Source organism: Sphaerodactylus townsendi, linkage group LG13, assembly GCF_021028975.2.
Source record: "Sphaerodactylus townsendi isolate TG3544 linkage group LG13, MPM_Stown_v2.3, whole genome shotgun sequence".
Taxonomy (NCBI): Eukaryota; Metazoa; Chordata; class Lepidosauria; order Squamata; family Sphaerodactylidae; genus Sphaerodactylus; species Sphaerodactylus townsendi.
The window spans coordinates 10,019,977-10,046,426 of NC_059437.1; the positions used below are offsets into that span (position 1 = coordinate 10,019,977).

Sequence of the window (26,450 nt, forward strand, 5' to 3'; positions counted from 1 at the left end):
GAGTGTCATAGGTTGCCCACCCCTGCACTAGAACCTACCCCTAGCTCCGCCCTTAGGTCAGGCTGGCGTTCCACCTTGAGGTCACAGCAGCTTTGAATTCAGGAGCCAATGAAAGTTGACAGACGATGGTCCTTCAATGCCCTAGGTGCATCCCCCCCCCCCGAGCCCCTCCCTTGTGTTTGAAAATGCTGTGCATGTGTAGCCTTTGCTCTAATGCTTCAGCTGTTCTGCCGGCCCAGGTCATCTGCTTTTCATAGTCCTTTCCCCGCCGCCCTGTGAAAATGAACACCGCTTGTGCAATGGTGCTGAGCTGTGCCTTAAAATAGAACCCCCTCCTTATCCTCAGACTCCCCCCTGTCTCCTAACAACCAGGCCATCGGCCCGCTCCCCTCCTTTCCTCAGTTTTAAGCTCCGGTTCCTCCTCTTTGTGCCATGAAGATCAAAATAGCAGCCTTTATCGCCGGGATCTTGGGGGTTTTGGGTGTTCTTCTCTTCCTGATAGCCTTTGGGACCGATTATTGGCTCCTAGCCACGGAGACGTGTGGAGGATTCGAACCTGAGAACAACACACTTCACACCAAGGAGGTAAGGAAAAACCTTATCTAACAAATAATTTGCAGGGTTGTAACTTAAAACAAAATATTGTTGGGGGAAAATACTCTTTGAAACACGCACTTATGGAGGATGTTTAGAGCTTTGCAGTTTTTGAAGTTAAAGAAGTCGTTTTGGCTGACTCACTCAGATGCAATTCGCGGTTGCTGTCATTCACACATTTGATGGGGCATAAATCACATGGGCTCCTTACTCTCATGCAGAATAATGCACTTTCAATCCATTTCCAATGCACTTTGCAGCTGGATTTTACTGTGCGGAATAGCAAAATCCACTTGCAAACAATTGTGGAAGTGGATTGAAAGTGCGTTATTCTGCACATGCGGAAGGGGTGATGGGGTGCCGGAAGAACTGAAGCTGCTGTCTCTGCAGTTAGCCTGATGGCTTGTTGAGCAGCTGAGAGAAGGATTTGGGAGTCTTGGGTTCGAATCCCAACTCTGTCACAAAAAAAATTCTGGCTAACCTTGAGGTAGTCCCTCTCAGCCTAACTATCGGATTGCCGGCATCCAGGTAAGGCATACAGATTTTCAAGAACTATAACTGATATCCAGAGTACAGAGAGCAGGTCCCCTGGAGAAAATAATCACCTTGGAAGATAGAATTGATGGCATGGTAACTCAGTGAGGTCTCTCTCCTCCCTTCTCCAGGCGCCATCCCCAAATCTCCCGGAAATTTCTGTGACCTCAGTGCATGCATCCAACCCCTCCCCGCCTAAAAATGGTTAGTGCAAACAAGCTGGAGAGTAGGTGATTGCTAGCTCAATGTAATTGCCACAAGATATATGTAACCAGCCTGCTATTTGTATCACTGCCTTTCTGGGACATTCTTTCCTTGAACTTTGTTTTATGGCTTCACACACTGAGTAGATAACTAGGCTTTCCCCTGACACTTTGGTCTCATGGGAACTGGGATTGTTTCCGTTATCCTGGGATTGTTTCCGTTATCCTGAGGGACAGGATATCCCTCTATCTCTATCTATCACCGACCTTAGGGCACCTTAGCTCCCCAGTGGCACAATGGATAACAGCACATGCACTCTAATCTGGAGAACTGGGTTTGATTCCCTGCTCTGCTACTTGAGCTGTGGAGGCTTATCTGGGGAACCAGACTAGCTTGTGCATTCCAACACGCGCCAGCTGGGTGCCTTGGGCTAGTCACAGTTCTTCTGAGCTCTCTCAGCCCCACCTACCTCACAGGGTGTTTGTTGTGTGTGTGTGGGTGTGTGTGTGTGTGGAAAGGGAAAGTAGGTGGAAGATCCTTTGAGTCTCCTTACAGGAGAGAAAGGGGGGGGGGATATAAATCCAAACTCCTCCTAAGCTTTTCTCACATTTCTTGGGAAAATGGGAGGGGGGGATCAATATCAGAATAAAGGGAGTAGCAAAAGGAAGAGGCTGAATTCCATCCCCACATAACTCCTATCAAGAAAAAAGTGCAGTTAAGAGTTGCATTTTTCATTTCTGGGAATGCTAGTACTCTGTGCGATATGCCTCTCTGCTTGCACATACCTAGGAAGAGGCCTTGTAATAAAGAAATATATTTATTACAAAATGCACAGAGGATGCAAATACAGGGTTGATGAAACTTCATGCCAAATGCGTGTTGGCCCTCAGATCTTATTCAGTGGTGTAACCACAACATATCATCACACATGCACATAAATTAACAATCAGAAAGGTTAGAATCTTGTGCAAAGCCAGGTATGTATTCTAAAATGTCTGAAAAAAAATTCAGAATAAATATATACGATAAAAGCAGCTTGGCTATATACAGTTATTCAAAAAGAAGGATTTTTGGCTACTGAACATTCCAAATGGATTTTGTGCCAATGAAATTAGATTGTTATCAAAGTATGACCTTTTCAGCATGCACAGCTTACTGCAGAGTTTTCCAGTGGTCAGTGGGAGTGTTTTCTGTGAAATCATTCCACATATCTCCTTTTCTCCTGTTATTCTGTCCCCCCCCCTTATCTCTTTAGTTGCATTAATTCCACGCACAACTGATTAAAATATATCATTTCAATGCAGGAGACCAACCTCCTTTTTACTTTCATGTAGGCGCTCTAGGATTACTTCACAGTTAAAATTTTGAGGCAGCAATGCAATAATGATTTCGGCCTCCACTTCTGCTATTGAGAACTACCAAACCAAAATGGAAATCAAAACAACTTCTGAAGCAGACGCCATTACCTGAAGAAACACAAACATGCAGTGGTGGGATCCAAAAATTTTAGTAACAGGTTCCCATGGTGGTGGGATTCAAACAGTGGCGTAGCGCCAATGGGGCTGGGCAGGGCATGATGGGGGCGTGGCCAGGCATTCCAGGGGCGGGGCATTAATAATTTCTCTGTTACTGTAAAAAACTCTTACTGTAAAAAAAAAAGTTCCTAATTTCCAGCTGGTATCTTTCTGTCCATAATTTAAACTCATTATAGCAAGTCCTATCGTCTACTGCCAACAGAAACAACTACTTCTCCTCTGACTGCCTGTCAAATACTTAATACTTTCAAATACTTAATTTTGTTTCTAGAAATCAAAAGAAGGATACTTTCCTTAAACAAGGAACTTTACCATATTTCTAAGACATGTTTTTAAAACAGCCCAACAGGGAGAATTTATCCCGTTTTCTACCTTTGCTAACCAGCCACATAGGAAACAACAGGACTTGATGATTTTTGGACCTAATGGAATTTCTAAAGGAAAAGCAGACCCAATTAACAACCCCCTGTCGGCACACACAAATAATTAGTAACCCACTCTCTGGAACTGGTGAGAACCTGCTGGGTCCCACCTCTGCAAACATGTATCCCACCTCATTTTCCAATCAAATACATCTGCCGCAACACACAATAGTTACTAAGGCAGACCCTCGTCAGTTTTTTCCTGCAACTTCCCTTGTCCATTTCATTCACTCCTTACATTTTAACATCATATAGTGAATTCTAGAGGAAATGGACAAAGCTGATCCGTTGGACCTGGCTCGTATTTTTGCCCTAAGGTCACATCATAGCCCACTTCCCCCCCAAAAAATCAACCCTGCTTGTTTGTATCACTGCCTGAACGTTACATTGCAAGTTCTATATGAAACTGACCAAGCTGATCCAATTGATTGGGCATGTATTCCACTGTTTGAACATTACATCACTAGTTTGATATGAGAAAGAGTGTTATTTTAAATTTTTTTTCTCAAAAACAGGGAACAAAGTGGGGGGAGAAATGGCTGAAGGGGAGGTTGTGCGACTACCCGGGGGCATGAATAAGGGCCAGGTTTGGTGAGATGGAAAAACAAAGACCATTTCTACATGAAAACATGGTCAAGGAAAGCTGGCTTGGAAAAAGATTGCCATTGAAGTGCTTGGGAAAACAATGGAGGAGAAATGAAAGGAAAACCTTTCCAGAACCAAATGGAGGAAAAAAACCCCCATGCAAAATTAAAAGAAAAAATGTAGCATTTGGCAGCAAGATATGTAATGAATGACTTGTATGGAAAAGGCCAATGCCTGCGCTGGACCGCCAAAAGGGCATGGCACACCAAAGTCAGAAGAAAAACACAATATGTAAATCCAATAAGGTGCAGAGTTATTAACTTAAGAAACCTCACTCTGTTCTTCCTGTGTTTCTTTGATCTTGATTAAGATGCCTTTCATCTCCATCAGTAGAGGAGCTGGATCTCCAGATATTTCTTTGTTGATAACTTGGTGCTTATGATTGTGCATGTATCTATGCACTAACAACACCAACATATGCTTGAACATCCACCAGTCCCACTCAGGTCCTGTTCTCCAGTCACATTGGCCCTTTCCGCACAGGCCAAAAGGCGCTTCCCCACCGGCAGGAATTCTGCCGGTGGAGGGGTGGGGGCCGTTCACACGAGAGCGTGTGAGCGACCCCCACAGAGGCCGGTGCAGGAGAGGCGGCTCCAGGGGTCAGAGGACAGTGAGGGAGGGTCTTAGGAGGCCAGCAGGGTGACGACGACGACAAGGTGAGTGGGAGAGGGACGGGGAAAACAGCGTGTTCCCGGCGGTGCCGTTTGTACCGCGCCGCCGGGAATGTGCTGTTTTTCCAAAAACCTCCCTCCTGGAGCGCCGCCTGTGCGAACGGCTCCCTGGGGACTGCGTTTTTGCCGTCCCCAGAGCGCTGTTTATGGCCTGTGCAGAAAGGGCCATAGAGGTGACTATTTCCATGATGGATTGTTTGTTCCCTCCTAATGGATGAATGGTATTCTTCATAACACTGCCTTTCAAAATATTACATCTTTCGACCTTTTTGTTGCACAGGTATAAGGGGCAAGGTTCAGATCTTGCATCTCTGCAATGAAAAAGTCTAGTGCCATTGTTTTAAAAAATACAAGAGAAAGCTGAGAATTCAAAGAAGTTAGCAGATTGTAGCAATTGATTTTTTAAAAATATAAAACTGGTGTTCATAGTGTTTCTTAACATTTTGTGTTCATTTAAGCAACTCTCAGCAATGTTAATGTCTGCCATTCTGCTTTGGCATATGCACAATTCTGGGGGAAAAACCCATGCAAACTTGTTTGGTAGGCAGTGGAATGATTTGATGCTAAAACAAAGGCAGATTCCGCATGGACCAAAAACAGTGGTGTGAAAACAGTGTAAAATGGTGTAAAATGGTTTACACCGTTTTCACACCTTTTTCACTCCGCTGTTTTTGGCCCATGCGGAATCTGCCAAAGTGATAAGATTATGTCTGGCTGTCACAGTGAAACTGTTGAACACCTTTGACACCACAAACTTTGCAGTATCCTAACAATAAAAGCTCCCTCTGCAATCCTGATCTTGATCTTGCTGGGGAGAAGATCGTGGAAGAGAAAGACTTAATTTGCCCAACAGAAAAAAGCCATTTTAACTGCATTGATTAGGATCTACAGACCAGGACACAGATCTAGTGTTGTGGTCATTGCAGAAGTCCCCCCTGGCTATCATCTTTGAAAACTGAGGGGACATTCAAAAGTGGTTTGTGATGTCGGAGTGGATGGTGGTGCAGTTAACAAAAATCCTTTAAAAAAAAATCTTGGCCAAGTCTGGATTGTTTCCTAAGCCTCGTTTTCAGAATTGCCATTTAAGTTTGGAAGCCACTATAGGCTATGCCAGGGGTGGGCAATTATTTTTTCCATGGGGCCGCATAAGAAAATATTGTGGAGGGCCAGGCCAAAAGGCGCTTTTGAAAGCCCCGCAGAAGCCGGCAGCCAAGGCAACCGGCTTCTGCAGGGCTTTCAAAGGTGCCTCGCTCCTCAGCAAGGCAGGAGGGTGAGGCGCTTTTGAAAGCCCCGCAGAAGCCGGCAGCCAAGGCAACCGGCTTCTGTGGGGCTTTCAAAGACGCCTCGCTCCCCAGCAAGGCAGGGGGGCGAGGCGCTTTTGAAAGCCCCGCAGAAGCCGGCAGCCAAGGCAACCAGCTTCTGCGGGGCTTTCAAAGGCACCTTGATCCCCAGCAAGGCAGGAGGGCCAGTCAGGGTCATCTGGCAGGTTGGATGTGGCCTGCGGGCCGTATAATGTCCAGGTCTGGCTATGCTATGGTTTCTGCATACAAGTCCTCCATCTTGGGTCAAGAAGTCGGAAGGAAGGTTGGTGCCTTGGAGATTTTTAAGGGAGAAGATCCAATTCAGTGGGAGAGCAGATACTCTGAATGTCGGTGGCCCCAGGTTTCATCCTTGGCATCTTGAGTTCAAAGGGCTCTTTGTACAAGATGTTACCGTTTCAAGCTAAAAGTTAATATTATCCACTTACATCAGGGGTCCCCAAACTTTTTAAACAGGGGGCCAGTTCACTGTCCCTCAGACTGTTGGAGGGCCGGACTAAAAAAAACTATGAACAAATTCCTATGCACAAATGATTGTAAAATGTTTGATTTCACCTTTCAGCCTTTCTGTCATGGTCTATTTAGAACAGTGACCAAAGTATGTCAAGTACAGGGTGGGCTCCAAATATTGTTGGGGAGGCTGTGGAATACCTTCCCCTGTAAAAAAAAAGCAGAACTTTCCCAATGAAACATTCCATCTAACCCAGGATCAGGTATCTTCCTGGGTTCTTTCCTCCCTAGCAGCCAGCGAGCGATTCGCCAGCCTGGCTGATGCCAATGGGAGTGAGGCGGAACAGAAAGCCTGAGAGCAACACATGGAGTAGCTGAGAGGGAAGGGCGGAGCAGGCGTTGCCACATGTGAGGTTTCCAACTCTGGGTCAGAAAATTCATGGAGATTTGCGGGTGCCATCATGTAACTGCAATCAACAGCCGTTGGGGCCGGTTCCTCCTCTCCCTCGAGCCCCCACTGCACATGAATGGAGCCATCACCGCCATGTCTGGCGGGCCGGATTAATGCCTTCAAGGGGCCACATTTGGCCCCCGGGCCGTAGTTTGGGGACCCCTGACTTACATGAAAAAAAAATTGGTTTCTTTGCTATGCTGAAGGATGACAAATCATAGGGATTTTCCATCGCCCTCCTGGCTAATTTTGCTCTTAATTTGTAGGGTGGAAAAGAAGAGCAGAAGAGTGACAGCCGGGAAGTTCTTACCTTTCATCACGAAGGGTTCTTTTGGAGGTGCTGGTTTTACGGAGATTACAAGGAGTCCATATGGACCTTCTGGTTCAGTGAGTATCAAGGACCTCTTGAACAGCTGGCATGTTTACGTGGGTTACAGGTGTGCTCTGAGAAAGAGGGTGGCGTTTTAAGCGGAGCAAGTACATCACTCAAGACAAAGAAAGAAAGAAACCAGCCAGACTGTGATTTGGCAAGTCCTTTTATACACACCCCCAACAAAATGGGAGTGGGTGCACCTGCGTTACAAGGGAACACGTGTATGCAAAGGGTGTCTCAGCTGGGGAACATGGTGGCCATTTTGAACACAGTAGGATTCATTCATTCATTCATTCATTCATCATTCATTCATTCATTCATTCATTCATTCATTCATTCATTCATTCATTCATTCATTCATTCATTCATTCATGCGTGGAGAAGCTTGCCATTGGGGGCGCTAGTGCACAGCAAAGAATATCCCTGGCTGAATTCAGCCAAGAGACCCTGGATCAGTGACAGAACACCTGTTTTGAATGTAGATGGTACCAAGCTCTTTACCTGGGGTCTTCAGCAGCAGCAGCAGCAGCAGCAGCAAAGCCTTTATTGGCATTGTAACTTATAGTAGAACATTTATCAGTAAAAAAACAAACAAATAGAATGCATCAAATATATACACATACAAGTAGTTCCCATGAGTTCTGTTTGTAATTCCAGCTCTTATCAGTAAAAAGCCCAAACGTAATCACCAAAAGCTACAATCTGTAAGTGCTGACTATTTTATGGTTCGGATAAAAAGTGACACCTGATAATGAGACTGCAACATCTTTCTATAAGTCCTCTGCACTTGCTTGGGTTTGGTTATCAGGGGTCCTGGGTTGGTTTCTAGCAGAACTGTTTCCCGACATATTGAGACGTGGATTGATTATAAAGTGTTACAGATTTCCACATCTAGCATGGGATGGGTCTTCAGTAAGAAAGGACTGGTTAGTTGGTAAGGTGAAGGACCTCTGCCTGGAACCCTGGACAGCTCCTGCCAGTTAGAACAGCCAACACTGACCTTGATAGACCAAAGGTCTGAGAAACAGATGCCATCAGGTCTGTTCATCTGGCTGTCTTTTTGCAGCGCTGTTCTAAAACTCACAAATAGACTGTACTGTATGATCCAGGTAGCCTCATCCAGAGACCTCAATAGCCAGATATGGCGCTGTTGAATTGCCACCTTCCAGCTTCAAGAGGGCTTTCTGGTGGCGAGGGGAGAAAAAAAAGCAATCCCCCCCCCCCGGCCAAATGGCCTGTCATAGGGCTTAGAAAGGGTGGTGTAGGTTCAAGAGCCAGGGCACCATGCCCCCGGCCCTAAATCCCATTCGCCCACAGAACCCCCCTTGCTGGCATTGGAATGCCAGCATAACCCCACTGTGGCCTGGACTTCTGGGTTTTGCGGTGGCAGGGCTGAGGAACAGGTGACCTCCAGGGCATCTGTCTCCTCTGCTGGGATTAATGCACTGGGGAGGCAACTGTGCTGTGCTGCTCCCTCAAGCCGCCCCCCCTCCTGGGATGGGTCTGTTAATATGCTAGTGGGCAGTGGTGAGAGTCAATTAATTTAACAACTGGTTGTTTACAAGCACCGTTTTAACAACCGGTTCTGCTGAAGTGGTGCGAACCTGCTGAATCCCACCACTGCTAGTGGGAATGATTCAGTAGGGAGTATATGGGACATCTGTATGCCCTGCATGGGAGTGACATTGGCATATTTCAGCGGAAATTTGCTTTGACAAACTAATTCCAGAGACCCCTATCATACCAGTTTGAGTTACACTTTCTAGTCAGTGAAACTTAGTGCGAATGAGCTGACGATAAACACACTTCCAAATTTCGAGTTCTAAAAATTCGGCAAGGATCTGGTTTTGTTTACAGCCTGATGCTATTCATATTTACTTGAAAATAAGGCATGGGACCGGCTGCTAGCTATAAGGGGCTTACTCCAGTGGTGGGATCCAGCAGGTCCTCACAGGTTCCCGAGAGCAGGTTACTAATTATTTGCGTGTGCCAAGAGGGGGTTACTAATTGGTGATTTGGCCACGTGATTTTTGCCTTAGTTACGCCCCTCCTCTCAGCAGTAGCGCGCATAACTTGAAGCAGTCTAGCAGGAGGTGCACCGGCGTGCGTGGCAGCCTGCGCCTGCATGCATTCGTTTCCCACCCAAGGACCGGCGCAGTGGCTGCGTCCTTGCTGAGCCCCGCCCAGGAATGCCCCGCCCCTGGAATGCCTGGCCGCACCTCCGTTGTGCCCCGCCCAGCCCCATTGGCGCTACGCCACAGTTTGAATCCCACCACCATGGGAACCTGTTACTAAAATTTTTGGATCCCACCACTGGCTCCCTAGCAGAGAGTGAATGGAATATGGAACCCAGGCCTTAAGATGGTCTTCCATGCCTTGCACTGCAAGTATTTGTTGATAAAACATAGATGATTCCGGATCGGCAGCCGTAATGCAATAACGGAGGTCGTCCAAGCCTAATTATTATAATACCTCGGATATTACCTTGAGTCAAATGATCAAATTGAACATCACTTGAAACCATTCCCCTAACAGGAGATATTCTTGATAACCGGCAGATCTTTTATTACTTGTCTGCATTAATGAGGCCGATCGCGGCAAATTCATTTTGCTGCTTTTTGCGGATATAATAATTAATGCAGTAGAAATTTCATTAGTCATTTAGTGAGAGCGAATGTCCATTTATTATAAAGTGGCCCCATTCTGTGCGAAGCATTTTTAAGTAAAGTGGATAATCATTAATTAATTTGTTTAACATCCATCCTATTACCCCGTTCATCGCGATAAGCCTGAATAGTGTTAATATTGATGGGACCCCTCTGCTGTAATGGTCCTCCCACTTCCTAGGGAAGGTGTTGTTGGCCGCTGCCGTGTACAAGAGTCACCCCTATCCCGGGTGGTTTGGAAGGCAACTATTACAAGCGGGGGGGGGGGGTTGTGTTGGAGGTCTAACAAATTATGCCCACTGCGGAGAAAGTGGATAGACAGCTGACTGGTCACAGTGTGAACAGAATGCTGGACATGATAGGTCCATGGTGGCGAACCTTTGGCACTCCAGATGTTATAGACTACAACTCCCATCAGCCCCAATTGACCATGCTGGCAGGGGCTGATGGGAATTGTAGTCCATAACATCTGGAGTGCCAAAGGTTCGCCACCACTGTGATAGGTTTTGGGTCTTCTTAAGCAAGGCCGCAGATGCGTATCCTGAGGGGGGAACGAGAGGCGGCAGACTCCCCAGGCACCACTCGCTTACATCACGTGGGAGGCATATTTGGCTGCCCAGCCCCCCCTCTTCGCTCCTGCAGGCCAGGAAAACAGCAAAGCCACCACAGAAGGTGGCCACAGCAGAACAGGGGTGAGCACTGGACCCCCAGCTTTCCCCATGCCTGGTTGGAGGGGTTGGGCAGGATGTTGCTGGCTGGGCTCTCTCTTGAACTACAGATGCTGGAGACTGTACTTGGAAACTTCTGCATACCACTGAGCCATGGTGTCTCCCACTCCCTGCACTATGGGATGATGCCTCTCTCCCTGTTCCAGTGCTACCCAGATAACAGTGGCTTTGGAAGTGTCCATTTGCCTGGCCCATCCCATGATGGATGGAGCTCCCGTGGGATGGAGCTACCCACCAGCCAAGGATGTAGACAAGGGTTTTTTCCTCTTAGGTTCAAACCCCCCATTACATATCTGAAGCTCCGCCCCCATTGTGGTTTTTTTTGTATTTGTAGTGTTGTTTTTGGTTTTTGGCCTGCAGGGGGCGCAGTTTTTAGGCTAGCAGCACCAAAATTTCAGGGATTTTTTGGAGACTCTCCTGATGATACCTCCCAGGTTTGGTGAGGTTTGGTTCAGGGGGTCCATACTTATGGACTCCCAAAGGGGGTGCCCCATCCCCCATTGTTTCCAATGGGAGCTAATAGAAGATGGGGGCTACATCTTTGAGGGTCCGTAACTTTGGACACCCTGAGCCAAACTTCACCAAACCTGGGTAGTATCATCAGGAGAGTCTCCTAAAGATAACCTGAAAATTTGGTGCTGCTAGCTTAACAATTGCACCCCTGACAGCAGGCACCCCCCAAATTTCCCCAGAGTCTCCTTTTAAATCCACCCCCTTTGGCATGGATTTAAAGGGAGAATCTGAGGTCCCCAGTTTAAACATTGAAAGTGATGCTGTTTCAGGGTGGGGGATAATCCACCCCCAAACGCTTTCAATGTTTTAACTGGGGGCCCCAGATTTTCCCTTTAATGTGGATTTAAAAGGAGAAAGTGATGCTGTTTGTGGGTGGATTCCGGCATCATAGCGGCCACCCATTGGGGGGGGGGGGGCTCAGATTTTGCACCAGGCTCAATTTTCCCTAGCTACATCTCTGCCCGGAGAGGAGGGCAGAAGGGACTGCCGGCTGCCAGCTGGGAGTCCAGCTGGTGGCGGGGGGCAAGGCGGGGGGGCAGGGAGTATGCCATCCCTGGCCTCAGAGAGCTACTTTTATAAGCACTGAGGCCAGGGGTGGGGCTTGGGGAGGTTTGGCCCCACCCCCAGGGGTGCGTGGGGGTGTGGCCCCACCCCCAACCCCCCCTAAAAATCTATACCCAAGTCAATGCCACCAGCAGTATATAATAATGGGCCCTGAGACTAGAGGTATAGAAAGAGGGAGAACTGTGCCCGGCGTGCATCTGTGCATCATGCCCCCCGCCCCCTTGACGCTGCACCACTGGAAGACTGTGATGGTCCTTAGGGACACCCATTGCAGAGTTAACAGATGGTTATCTGCGAAGACTAGGATCTTTGGGAATAGTCTTGCCCAAGAGGAAATTAGGAGCCAGGAAGTGTATGTTAGTGTAGTAGAGGGATGCAGGACATGATTTTGCTGCCATCTGGAACTAGGCAACCTTGCCTTGTGGACTGGTATGCCTGGTTACAATTCTTGTACAAGATTCTTGCAACTATCATTTTTCAGAGCTCAAAGTCTAGTTCTTGTCCATTTGTCTCTCCAGCTAGCCAAGGGCATCCAAAATACTGCATGAATGGTTACCTGTTCCCTATGCCCATCGCACTTGGACCTTACCCCCACCCTTCCTACGATGCAACTGCAGGTAAGTGCATATTATTAAATGCTTCACATTGGGGTGTAAAAAGGTAAAAGATAAGTGTAAGTACTGTAAGTACTAAGGGGTGGTAACTAGGTGGTTTGCCTTGGGGTTTATGGAGTGATTTGTTATTGCCTTCCCCAGTCCTCAACACTTTCCCTCCAGCAGACTGGGTACTCGTTTTACTGACCTCGGAAAAATGGAAGGTTGAGTTGGCTACCTGAAATTGGCTCTCACTGGGATTGAACTGGAGTCTCTCTGAATTACAGCTGGTCTCTAAACAACACAGATAAATACCCTGGCAGAAAAGAACTGCTTTGGAGGATGGACTCTAAGGCATTATGCAGGCTTTCCCATCCCCAAACCCAGCCCTCTGTAGGTTCCGACCTCAAATAGCCAGGAATTTTCCAACTTGGAGTTGGCAAACTTAGCTGAAAACAAGATGCTGGGCTCAGTGTACATTTTGCATGATCCATCAGTGCTCTTAAGTTCTTGTCTATAGTGCTTTCTGTTGGGCTAGAGCTCGAGGATGCATTTGACCTGTTTCGTTAACATGCACCACTAATTGCTTCCTGTACGCATATTTTCATAAGGGCCTATGGTTATCTGGCTCTTGCAGATGTTCTGGGCTGTGTGACCGTGGTCTGGTGGTTTTTATTCCCAACATTTCACCCACATCTATGGCCGTATGTCCCAGCTCGGTCTCTGCATTCGGCAGAGGCCAATTTGCTGGTTGTTCCTGGCCCTTCTATGATGCGGCTGGCCTCCACTAGGGCCAGGACCTTTATGGGCCTGGCCCCTGCCTGGTGGAACAGCCTCCCTCCATCTGTCTGGGCCCTGCAGGACCTTGGTGAGTTCCGCAGGGCCTGTCAGACTGAGCTGTTCCGCCGGGTTTTTTGGGGGGGGTCGGCTGCTGAGGGTGCCCCCAGTCCCCTACCCTCCTCCCCTTGTTTTCTGTTTGTTTTAATTATGTGGCCCATTTTAGTGGGGACCTTTTCGGTTTCCCGGGGGGGGGGGGTTGTCGGTTTAGTTCTCAGATGCTGGCAGCATTGCTGTTACTGGTTTTAATAAGGAGACAGGGCTTGTATTATATTTGTACTGGTTTTAACCTTCCCCTGTCTGTATATGTTTATTTGTACACTGCCCTGAGCCCTCCGGGAGAGGGCAGTATAGAAATCTAATAATAAACAAACAAACAAACAAACAAATAAATAAATCTTCAGAGGCATGTCATGGCAAGATGTGTTGTTCTTTGCTGTGACATTCCTCTGAAGATACCAGCCATATATGTGGGCAACATGTTAGGAGCAAAACCTACCTAACCAAAGCCACACAGCCCATTAAACCCACAACAGCCAGTTGATTCCACCAATGGAAGCCCATGACAATATGTTGGCCAAAGGTTATGTTAGCATGTCCCCTCCCCCCCCCAATAGTCAGCTTTATATTAATGCTGATGACATTCATGTCTGCCATTGAATCTCCCACAACTTTCTCTGCCATGGAAGTTGTGCTGGGCGCCCTAGAGCCAACCATACACTGTTAGCCTAGCCTACCTCACATGGTTGTGGTTGGAGGATAATGCGGAAAAGCAACTATGTCTTCTGCCCCAGTCTCCTTGGAGGAAGGGCACTGTGAAAACATACTAGGGTTAACAAAAGAAGCACTGGGGGGATTGGTTTTCTTGGTGCATTCATTAAGGCTGCATTCCTAGCCAGCTTTGCTTGACTGTAAGCCCCACTTAGCAAATGTGGGCTTATTTCTGAGTGAACATGGCTAATACTGGGCTGTGTGGGATTGCTGTCCAATTCTATTCCATTGTTTACTTGCACCTGAAACAGATCCAAAGTGGTTGGTGTAACCATAAATTTTCTTGCTGTCAAGTTGCAGCCAACTTGGGGTTTTCAAGGCAAGAGACATTCAGAGGTGGTTTGCCATTGCCTTCCTCTGCATAATGTTCCTGGGCTTTTTTGAGTGGCCCCATTATTGGCTAACCCTGCAGAGTAGGCAACCTTGGCCTCGCAGGAACTCAGCTACCCTTCTGGCACAAACAGGACACAACTCAGGCTTCTATTCATAAGCTCTTTCCTTCTGTCAGGTAGTTAACAACAATCCTGCAAACTTGAGCCTCTGCACCATACCAGTCTCCTCCATCTTGCTCTACTTCCCTTTTATCCCTCTCAGAAGATTATCTCCCTGGGACTTCCCTGCTCCAGTCTTTTAGTGGCTGGTGAGCTGTCTGTCTTGCCCTCCTGGCCTTCCTCCTTGATTGCAGCCTGGCTGAGGCTGTGCTGACCCCATTCCACTCTCTAAGGTTGCTGAACACTGCTAAGTGCAGCTTGGCTAGGGCTGTGCTGCCTCCACGCTGTTCCCTGGAACTGCTGTGGCTTGCTCTTGTGTCTCCAGCTACCCTGCCATGTATCTGCTGTTTTTTCTTGCTCCGGGCTTCCTGGAGGTTTCTGCTCTTCATGGTAAGTCCAGCGGTGGGGCTGTTGTGGAGTGCTCCAGCGTTCCTAAGTGGGCATTTGTAACAAGGAGGGGTGGTGGGGGTGGAACAGGCAGCTCAGTGCTTGGAGGCAAATGCCTTTTGCGTTGTACCATGTTCCTAAGTGTGGTAAAACGTGACACATATGGATATCTACGCATCAGTACAGTCCTATGCAAAGTTACTCCAATCTGAGCTCACTCAAGTCCGTGGGCTTACACTGGAGTAACTCTACATAGGATCAGCTTTTTGAACAATTGTCAGTTTCTGGTGAACTCTGGGGAGCAGATCCAATGAGATGGGTTTACTCTGTCCTCCCTCCAACTTTCTTCTTTTCCACTTGTGCAGTATACCGGGGCTTCTGGACGGCGTTCATTGTGCTGGCTGTCACCAGCAGTCTTGTTGGAGGATTTCTGTTGGTGTGTGGCGTGCCCTTTGTCAACGCGCGCTTTTATAAAGTGGGAGGCGGATTCCTCCTCACGGCTGGTAAGCTGCCAATTTATGATAATTGGATATATGGGGGTGCTGGGAATGCAGAGGCTAAGTGTGTCTTTGTGTATCTCTGTGCGTGTGTGTGTGTATGAGAGAGGGAGGGAGGGAGGGAGGGGGAGAGAATGAGAGAGAGAGAGAGAGAGAGAGAGAGAGAGAGAATTTGAGTGACTGAATGGATGTATGCAGGGAAAGCAAAAAAGTTCCAATAATAAACTGTACAATGTTGCATAAAACAGAAAGATACAAGTTTAGGCAACTGTAAGTTTCCCCCCTTGGCTTTTTCTTCATTTTTGGTGTAGTGGATCAAGGGCTAGATTTCAACAACAGATTTCCCGGGTTCAACCCTGGCTCAGATATGCCACTCACTGAATACTCAGAGAGCAACTCACTCCTTCTTACATATTGGATAGATACTTAGCAGACAGGTGACCTAACGGGACATCTGTGTTTCTCTTCTGCAAAGCTGCAATCTTTCCATTTTTTTCAGGTTGTCCCCAAAGCTGCCACTGAAGTACATGCCAGCCTTTGCAGAGTGAAATGAGATAGGCAAAATTATTTTCGGAGTCATTAAAACAACCCCGGAAGCGCTGACAATTTGAAAACAATTCACTCAACGCCGTGCTCTAGACTCTTGTTCTGTTTCAAACAGCAGCGTGTTCGGTGCTTCTGGGAAGCTCACAGAAAGGACAGGAGACCGAAACCCTCCCTTTAGTTTTTCCAGGGATAAGTTGCCTCTGAACATTTATATACTGAAATGTCCTTCAGTTTATCTGATCTGCTATTGAAGACCTCTTAGCTAGAATCAGGGAATCCCAGTGTCTGACAAATACATTGTCTAAAGCTTCTTTGATGTGTCCTACCAGTCATTTTAATTGTAAGTTCTATAGTTACGGGAGAGCCCGTGGAAAAAAACACAACCTTCACCCCCATTTCTGAAGAAGAAGAGTTTGGATTTATATCCCCCCTTTCTCTCCTGCAGAAGACTCAAAGGCACTTACAATCTCCTTGCCCTTCCCCCCTCACAACAAACACCCTGTGAGGTAGGTGGGGCTGAGAGAGCTCCGAGAAGCTGTGACTAGCCCAAGGTCACCCAGCTGGAGTGTGTGGGAGTGTACAGGCTAATCTGAATTCTCCAGATTAGCCTCCACAGCTCAGGCGGCAGAGCGGGGAATCAAACCCGGTTCCTCCAGATTAGATACACGAGCTCTTAACCTCCTACGCCACAGGTTTTGTTGTTTTCTTTTATGCCCTCCTTCAGCTTTTTTGACAAACTTGGGGGGGGAGAAATCCCTCCCCCACAGTCTAAAGTGGTACAGTCCTTTCAGACACCTCAGCAATTTGACCCTGCAATATCCTGTCACTGGGGATTGGATCCAACCAGACGTTCTATTCATGTAAAAGGGGGAGGAGGATCCTTTTAATTACCAGAAAGGCTATTCTGGGAATCATGGTAGCTTCATGGACAAAAGCTATGTGGCGAAGGAGGCTGGAGTAAGAAGTGGAATTAGATAAGACTAGAGGCAGGAAAGCCTGGGATAAAACAGAAAAACGGGGCGTTGCTTTTTATTTGTTTGTTTGCGGAGGCCTTTTCTTTCTCATTCTTTCCAATGGAAAAACTGGAAATTTGGGCAGGGGTTTCCTGAAAATGTTCCCATAAAGAATAGTTGTTTTGGGTTTTATTTATTTATTTATTTATTTATTTTATTAAATTTATAGGTCGCCTCATCCCCGAAGGGCTCGAGGCGGCTCCCAACCCGGCTGTTTCCAACAGCAAATCATATCACATAAAAGTTAAACCATTAAAACTCAGCAGCAATTAATAAATAAATTAAAACAACCAGATTGTGTAAAACACATATATGCACAGGCGCCCGATCTAAGGCCAAAGAAGAAAGAAAAGGAAGAAGAAAGAAGAAGGAAGGGGAGGAGGTAGGTGGGTCTCAGGTGGAATTAGGGCCCAACCAGGTGGGCCAAACAGGCAGCTTTGATTTCTTGGATGTATGGTTGTGATCTGGTAATTCTTAAAGAGAAACACACCTTACCATTGCATGCCCCTCAAGATGCCAGCCGCAGATACAGGCAAACCGTTGGGAGCAAAAACTACCAGCCCATTTGAGAGACAAGCATCGCACAGATAAATCCGCTAGCAGCTCTTCCGTTCCTGTGTGTGAGATTTCTAGCCCTCTCCCCAACTTTCATTGCATGAGATTTTTACAGCAGCCCTTAGGAACTGGCCCTTATCTGTGAGTCTTCAGTAACTGGATTGCTACTGTCGAAGAGCACCTATGTAGACTTACTTTTCATGTCAGCGAATGAGACACAAGTAGGATTCGTATCTAGGGGTGAATTTCTCGTTCCTGTTTTTTACGTTCCTAAAATCCTCATTTCAATTCCCTTTCTTCCTTTGTGGGAACCAAATCTGTGATTCTTTATTTTTTTGCTTCATGGGATGCCAGATTTTTTCAGGATGGAGGACAGCCATCTATTAGTCCCAGGGCTGCATTTATTTTACTTAAAACATATATTCCCTTTCGTTCTAACTTGGAGAACTGAGGGCGGCTTACAATTTAACAGGTCAGGAATCCAGCCTTCAGATAGCTCAGGAACTTCATTCTATCAGCTCTACCAGCATGGCCAATTGGCCATGCTGACAGAGGCTGATGGGAATTGTAGTTCCTGAACATCTGGAGAGCCGCAGGTTCCCTACCCCTGAAATAAAACAACAATGAACTCTCTCAGCCCCACCTACCTCACAAAGGGTCTGTTGTGGGAAGGGAAAGGATCTAGTAAGCCACCTTGAGTCTCCTTACAGGAGAGAAAGGGGTGGATATAAATCCAAACTCCTCCTCCTCCTCCTCCTCCTCCTCTTCTTCTTAAGCCACAGTTCCACCTAGGTCCCAGGGAGGCACATCTGCCTCCCTTAACGGTTGAGAAGAATTCTTTTATTTAGATCCTGGCCCAGCAGCTCCTTAAATGGAGGACACTTGCCTGTAGTCAGGAGATACCTCTGTATTTCCATTAGCCAGAATGGAATGGAATATGATGGAGTGGGGGGGGCATGCAGTCAGGGTTTGGGGGACACAGTGGGATATATGTTTTCAGAATTAGGACTAATAAAAGGAAACACTTCTTCACGCAACGTGCGATTGGTGTTTGGAATATGCTGCCACAGGAGGTGGTGATGGCCACTCACCTGGATAGCTTTAAAAGGGGCTTGGACAGATTTATGAAGAAGTCGATCTGTGGCTACCAATCTTGATCCTCTTTGATCTGAGATTGCAAATGCCTTAGCAGACCAGGTGCTCAGGAGCAGCAGCAGCAGCAGGCCATTGCTTTCACATCCTGCATGTGAGCTCCCAAAGGCACCTGGTGGGCCACTGCGAGTAGCAGAGTGCTGGACTAGGTGGACTCTGGTCTGATCCAGCTGGCTTGTTCGTATGTTCTTATGTTCCTTTTATTTCCTTAGATTTTGTATTTTTCTACTCCGACGGCTGTTTCCTTATATGTTCTCCAGTTTAATCTTTAATATTAAAGCTTCTTTCCTGTTTAAGAAAGCCGGCTGTGCCTGAAATCCCACCCACATGCTAAGACCGCTCATGCACAGGGAAGCTAAAGTAACTGGAAGCTCTGCCCTTTGTACTTGCTGAGAGGCAGCCTTAACAGCAGGCCCCGTGGCACTGGTGACTAAGTGACTTTGGGGTTTTTAAAGAGGGCTCTATAATTTCTTTCCATGGGAAAAAAAAGCAAAAAAAGTATAAAGCAAAAACAAGGTGTGCTTAAATGTTGTCCTCCGAAACGAGAGTTCTCTGTTGTGGCATTTGTCGCCTGTGCTTACATCGTACACATTTGCATGTAGGAAACGCCAAGAAAGACTGCAGCCTCTCATTATGTTTCATTAGTATCTTGAAGCTTCTGCCAGGCAGAAAGGTGAGGAAAAGGTGGGTAGAGAGTTCACTTTTCTTGTAATTAGCAAATTACAGGGAAGCTGCATCGCTTGGAGAGAGAATGGGGAGTTCATCCACTTGTCCCCACAATTAGCCAACCAAGTTCCACCGGGTGACAGAGTGAGAAAGGAAGATCTGGAGTTTAGTGACCAATTTTCTCCAAATTAAGGTGTTGCATTCCTTTGAGCAGGAAGACAGAGTCAAAAGCCGGCCTGCTCTAATTGTCACTTGACTCTGAAGGAGAAAAAGGTTTCCAGGCGCCATTGAGTTTCCGCGCAATTAGCCCCTCCCCAGAAGTTGCCAATGACCTAAATCAACATTGAAACTGATGCTTATAGTTAATCTCAGGCCTTAATGAATGGAGGCAGGGAGGAGATTTTTTTAAAAAAAATATATATGGATCTGTGTTGTCAATTTATTCAACCAGCTGACCCCACTGAGGAAAGTCAGATTAATGAGAAATATGGCTACAAAGTGCACATTAAATGGCTGGGTCTATTCCATATACATAGTTGTTGAGACCAGTGGTGGGATCCAAAAATTTTAGTAACAGGTTCCCATGGTGGTGGGATTCAAACTGTGGCGTAGCACCAATGGGGCTGGGCAGGGCACAACGAGGGCATGGCTGGGCACTCCGGGGACGGGGCATTCTTGGGCGGGGCTGTGGCAAGGACGCAGCCACTGCGCCGGTCCTTGGGCGGGAAACGAATGCACGCAGGCGCAGGCTGCCACGCACGCCGGTGCACCTCCTGCTAGACTGCTTCCAGTTCTGCGCGCTACTGCTGAGAGGAGGGGTGTAACTAAGGCAAAATCACCAATTAGTAACCCCCTCTCGGCACACACAAATAATTAGTAACCTACTCTCGGGAACCTGTGAGAACCTGCTGGATCCCACCTCTGGTTGAGACTCAGAAACCAGTCTGGGTACCAGCTGTGGACGATGGGATTGCCAAATCTGAGTCAGGGCATTCTTAGATATTTGGGGGTATAGTCTGGTAAGAGCAGAGTGTGGGGGCGGGAGGAACCTTTGTGAGGTACCCTCTGAAGCAGCAGTCTTCCCCAGGTAAACTGATCTTTCTGATCTGCAGATCAACCATAATTCTGAGAGGTTTCCATGTCCAAGAGGTTGGCAACCCCAGGAGGAAAGATGTAGCCATTTGTAGAGTCCCATTACTCCTTCCCACACCTCCATCCACTATTGTTCTCATGGAAGCCTCTTCTATCAGCTGTTCTATCACCTCACAAGGTTTCTGTTGTTCTCATGGAAGCCTCTTCTATCAGCCATGACGGCAAAAATTGACCTTCTTCATTCCAACCCAGTGTGCCATTGGATTTCAAACAGTGGGGACCAAAAAGAGGGGGGATGCCCTTAGCTTCATTTCCACTCTGCCTTTCTCTCCTTGGGGGACCCAAGATGGCTTCCACCATTCTCCTCTCCTTCATTTTACGCTCACAACAGTCCTCTGAAGTAGGTTAGGCTGAATGTGTGTGACTGGCCCAAGGTCATCCAACAAGATTTTTATCCCGGTGTTACCGCGGGGTAACGTTTTTAGAAACTTTAAGCCAAAAAGCTCAAGCCGACAAGGAATAAAATTAAAGAAATAATTTTATTCAGACCAACAAAGGGCAAGTTAGCATCAGAGGAGTCACACCTAAAATGGCTGAAGTCTCTTGTTTTTATAGGTTACATCAAATGGTACCATTAGAAAGAATACACCCTAAAGTTAGCATCAGCAATCAATCATTGAAGAGGGAAGAGACCATCCCCTTACCCAAAACATTTTAGACAGGCAGATGCCCTCATTGGAGAGGGTGTCAGTAATTTATGCTTTTGACGTCCTGTGAACTAAGGCCCAGCATCACCTTATCAGTATTGTTCTTAGTTGCCCTACTTATCTAAACAAAGAGCCTAAACATTTGGCTATGTTCTGGTTTGTATCAGAAAAAGGATAGACTTATGGTGCCAGGGAGAATAAGAAGACCTCAAAGACAACATAGTTGAAAATCTTTTAAATTCCATAAGTAAGCTAGAACAAAGGGTATTCATCAAGGTTATTACTGCTCTGGTTAGTAACAGAGAAAGAGGGGCAAAGAGCAAAGGCCTATATGCATTTTATTTAATTGGCTATGATTAAAGCACAAATTATAAAGACAATGGATTAAAGGGAGAGCAATAATCTATAAGGTTTTTAAAAGAATCCTCAGAATCCACTCTGCGCCTACACCGACACTCTCACCAGTACATCATACTGGGTCATGCTTCCCAGAGGCATTTGGGAGGCTACAGTTGGAAGCAAGGTGTTTTGATTTCAGTTGTGTTTTAGGAATGGAACTTTTGGTGCATGGGTGCTTTGGGCTGGGAGCAGAATATTTAGCAAAGATTCTTTTCTCTCCAGTGGGAACCCCAAAGAGCTTGCAGCATTCTTGCCTCCTCCAGCGTGGTGTAGTGGTTAAGGGCAGGTGGACTCTAATCTGGAGAACCAGGTTTGATTCCCCTCTCCTTCACTTGAGCAGCAGAGTCTAATCTGAAGAACTGGATTCGTCTCCCTGCTCCTCAATATGAAGCCCTCAGGGTGTCCTTGGCCTAGTCACAGTTCTTCAGGACTCTCTCAGCCCCACCTACTTCGCAGTAGGTATTTTTTGCGGGGAGAGGAAGGGAAAGGAGTTTGTAATCCGCCTTAAGCCACTTTACAGGACAGAAAGGTAGGGTATAAATCCAAACTTTTTACATTTATCATCAGAACAACAGCCCTGTGAAGTAGGGTAGCCTGGGAGACTGGCCCAAGGTGGCCCAGCAAGCTTTCCTGGTAGTGTGAGGATTTCACTGTGGATCTGTCAGATCGTAGTCTGATACTCCTACACGGCACTGGCATGTTATGTTACTTTTGGGTTTCATTATTGTGACATATTCCTTCTCTCTCTCACGTGCAGGAATTTTATTTGCCCTGTTGATTTTCCTGTTTGTGATGTGGAAAGAATTTGCTGCCGATCTCGCCAAATACATTCTTCTCGAAAGAAGCGATCGGTGTGAAGATGAGATTCCTGTGAAAGTTTATTACGGATGGTCGTTCATCTTTGCAGCTGCCGGGGTCCCTTTAGTGTTGCTTTCTGGACTTCTCTTTTACCTAGTTGGTTATAGTATTCTCAAGGAGCTGGAGTAAAAGACAAGGACCTCGATCGTCAGTCAGCGAAGGGAACATTGGTGTCATCAAGAAATGATGGGGAAATCTTGTTAACATGAATGCTGTTGTTGGACATGTTGGCAAAAATTAAATTCACGACAAAAGAAGGAATGGCCACAGTGGGAAATTTTTCACCCAGTGAATCCTGGGAATTGAACTTTGTATGCCTTCCCACAAAACACAAATTTTGCGGAGGGGTGTAGGAGGCTGCATGCTCCAAACTGGTTTGAAATCTGAGAAATTGCTATTGTCTCCAATGAACAACCTGGGATCAATTGATTTGTGAGGATATTCAGGACTCATTAGAGAGTCCAAACTCCTTCACAGAACTCCAATTTGTTGCTAGAGAGAGCAGTGAGTGTTAAAATAGGCCTGAAATGGGTATAGCTTTCACCTGTCCATCTACTGGAATCCCAGAGTTTTCCCATCAATTTTTGCAGCATCTTCGTCAACTGCTCCAGCAAGCAGTATTCTTTTATGATGACTTAGGAACTTGCAATTAAATAAGCTAAAATTTTTGGGGAAATGATATAAATCTGCCTCACCTACTAGTTCTTGCTCTTGCTCAACCAGACCTACGTGCACAGAGGTCCAGTCACTGAGAGCGTAGACCTCTTCCATGTAAACCAGAATTAGGATCTTTATTACGGTCATAGACAAGTAAAAGCCAGCATAAGGTGAATATAGTCTACCCAATTAAAAGAAAGCAGAAGGCTTATAGCTGAAAAACAATAGGCACAAGGGGACAATGAAATAGACCGATGTAACTATCAAATCTAAGCATGCTTTATGGCATGGACCATCCTGCCACATATTTCAAGTGCTGCTGCTCAGAACCTAGCAACATTGGATGTTGTATCAGAACTGGTAGCTGTGAGCAGCACAGAAGAATTAACTTGTCCTGTGTGACATGGAAATCTAGATAGCAGTGGTGAAATGGGTTTTTATCCTGTTGTGTATGCCACCCTGAGCCTCCAGGGAAGGGTGGGTTACAAATAGCCCTTCGGGGGTAGAGCGGTATATAGAACTCATAAATAAATAAAAATTAAAAATAAATATAAATAATAAATAAATAAATAGGGCTAGTACGTACATGTTCTATTGTTTCCATGTTTCCAGATTTACAAGGGCATGTCCATGTACAACAGCATCTCCATTCATTTCAAAGGTGAATCCTCTGCAGACATCCGGGGGGGGGGGGCGGAGTTATGTAGCTTGACTGTCATGCATATCAGGAGTACATGAGTCTCCACAGTGTACCCGATATATGCAATCCTGTAAGGCATAGGTGTCAAACTCGCGGCCCTCCAGATGTTATGGACTACAGCATGATGCTGGCAGGGGATGATGGGAACTGTAATCCATAACATCTGGAGGGCCGTGAGTTTGACACCTGTGCTGTAAGGTGTGAACTGGGCAAAAGATGGGTTTTCCAAAGGGTCCTGGTTTGCCATGCATGCCCACATGGAAAATCCATGTGTTTCCTAATTCACATCACAGACTGTGTTTGTCAGGGAATAGGGACTCACATGTTCCTAAAATGCTCAGCTGGCAGGCTCCCTCAATATATCAACAAAAGGCCAGCATCATGACTGCTGAGGGATGAAATAGTCCACGCATATGTTGCTTTTCACACTGAGGTGGGCTCCATTGAAATAAACAGGGAACCCCCATATACTAGATTTCTGTATAAGTGTCAGACAGGTGATGGACACCCAGTTCCAGCTGTCACAACAACCATGTGACTTTGTTACTGCCTGTGGATGCTCCTGTGCACAGAGGTCCAGACTCAAAACAGGGGGAAGTAACATTTTATGCTTTGGTGCTGCACAGAGTAGACCACAATCACCCAGGTTACAAATTACATTATTGACAGGCAGTGTAATGTAGCAATGAATAGCAGAGTAGAAAGATCTGGGTTCAAATCTCCACTCTGTCACCCAGTGTCAACTTGGGCCTCTCTCTCTCTACCATACAGGGTGACTGTGAGCATGAAAAGGAGTGGGGGAAACATGTATTTTATGCTCAGCTTCTGTCAGTGAGGACAGGATGTAAACATGATGTATAGATTATGAAGGTAGGTGGGAATGGTGTCCTTGCTCTGTGTCATGGGGAGAGCTCTTTAACCCAACTAAACGTCTTACCCAGGCGACGATTGGTCCCAAATGTGTATTTTTATAGGATACATAAAAACATTACAAGTCAATGTTTATATTCTTTTGGATTGAAGTGTACATGTCATATACATGGGTGGCAATATGTATAAATAAATAACTTAAATTGAGATTGGGTACAGTGAGGGAGGGACGTTTGCCTTGGACTAATAGCTTGCACCATTAGCAAAATCTACCCCGAAGCTGCTCAGATCTGCAGTATTTATATGAAACACAAGTTATAAATATTCAGCAATAAGGATGAAGTCCCTGTTGACCTTGTAGCTTGCTAAACGCAATCAAATCTGACCGGGATGATGCGTACTTATCAGCTTTGTAAATGCTAATTAAATATAATTTTTTTAAAAAAAATTACTGTAACTAACATGAAAGGTTGGCTGTTAACATGTCTTCTAAATATTTCAAGCATCATGTTATACTGGGAAGAAGACAACATTTTTTGCTTTTTAAAGATGCACTTTGTATTTATGTGTTTTGGCAACATGACGCTTTGAGCTTTGCAAATGTGAACTGCCAACATGGAATCTTAAACTAAAGGAGACCCCACTGATTTCAGATGAAACCAAACCAGAGTTACCTGGCAATTTAAAGTGGTTCATTCTATGTAATAAAGTTGCCATTTTTCCTGTTGAGCGCAACTTTGGCTCTGTCAGCACTTGCTAATTTTTAACACTGTACAGAAGGGGGCTGATACCTGGGAATATTTTGAAATTTCTTCTCCTTTAGACCTGAATCTTCACCCCATTTCACTTTTGCTTCACTCTCATTCAAGTGCCATGTGCATGATTCTTCTTTTATACTACTGTTGCCTTTGCAATGATTTCTCCTGACAAAATGTGCATAATTTAAAATTTCAGCCCCTCCCCCCATTTTTTTTTATCAATGCACACGTGTGCATCTAGTATACAGGGTGGGGAAGATGTTCCTAAATTGCACACTATGGCAAATTGCACATGCTCCAATCCTGAATTAATCTGAGAAATGTGTCTTGCTTTATTCCTAAAATCAGAACAACAAATGAAGGGAATGCATTACAATGGAAGTATGATTTTAAAAACCCAGGTTTTCCACAACAAATTATCATTATGAGGAGGAAAATCCATGTGTTCAATCCAATTGAATGGATTGCTCCGTGCACACACACCACTGATTGGGTGTTGGTAGTTCCCGTTCCATTAAAATAAATGGGGCACCCACTTTAAATAGTGACTGTTTAGATGAATAACCATTAGATTCCCACTACTCTTTGATTAAACATTAACTTGAAGAAGAGCTTTTAGAAATGACATATCTTATTCCCTCCCTTGCACAGAGAAATATTATCTGACATTTGAAAATGCAACACTGTTTCCCTTTTTTTCATTTGAAGTATCTTTTAATTATAACCCCTAGGGTTACGCTTGTACCTCCTCAGATCCCAGAGTAATAACTTTGCTTTATAAATTCCCTTGTTGGATAACTTTTGTCATTTAATAATCTGTTTGGTGTCGAGCTGGACACTTATGGGTCACAGTGAATAAAAGATGATAATCCAGGAGCAGAGCAAGATTTACAGTCCCGTGCCTTTCATCGATCCCATAAAACAACCCAAGCATGCACAAATGATGATCTCGTAAGAGTCGCCCTGGCAGGAGTGTGAGAACAGAACGAAGAATCCATCAGACTTACTGCTACCTACAAAGCCAAGGATCCCTGAAGTTGTGAATATGGAAGAGAATTTTATATTAGGGAATGAAATATTTATTAACTTTCTCCATCTGTTCTTTAAAAAAGATTAGCTTCATGTCATCCAGTCATTTATGGAATACATTTAGTTTAATCACGTATTCACGCCTGGTGGAAAAAGACGTCCCTTGGAGACTTGGGGAATCTGGTCTAGAACGAGCCGGCGGT

The 26,450-nt window shown here is 45.9% G+C and overlaps 1 protein-coding gene across 1 annotated transcript; it reads left to right on the forward strand.

The window, feature by feature from the left end:
* The first annotated feature begins 247 nt into the window (after positions 1–247).
* LOC125442399 (transmembrane protein 182-like) lies at positions 248–22,918 on the forward strand. Its single transcript, XM_048513701.1, has 5 exons — positions 248–585; positions 7,092–7,212; positions 12,188–12,286; positions 15,114–15,251; positions 22,133–22,918. The coding sequence occupies exons 1-5, from the start codon at positions 433–435 to the stop codon at positions 22,360–22,362; spliced, it is 741 nt and encodes a 246-aa protein (XP_048369658.1). The 5' UTR covers positions 248–432; the 3' UTR covers positions 22,363–22,918.
* The last annotated feature ends 3,532 nt before the right edge of the window (positions 22,919–26,450 follow it).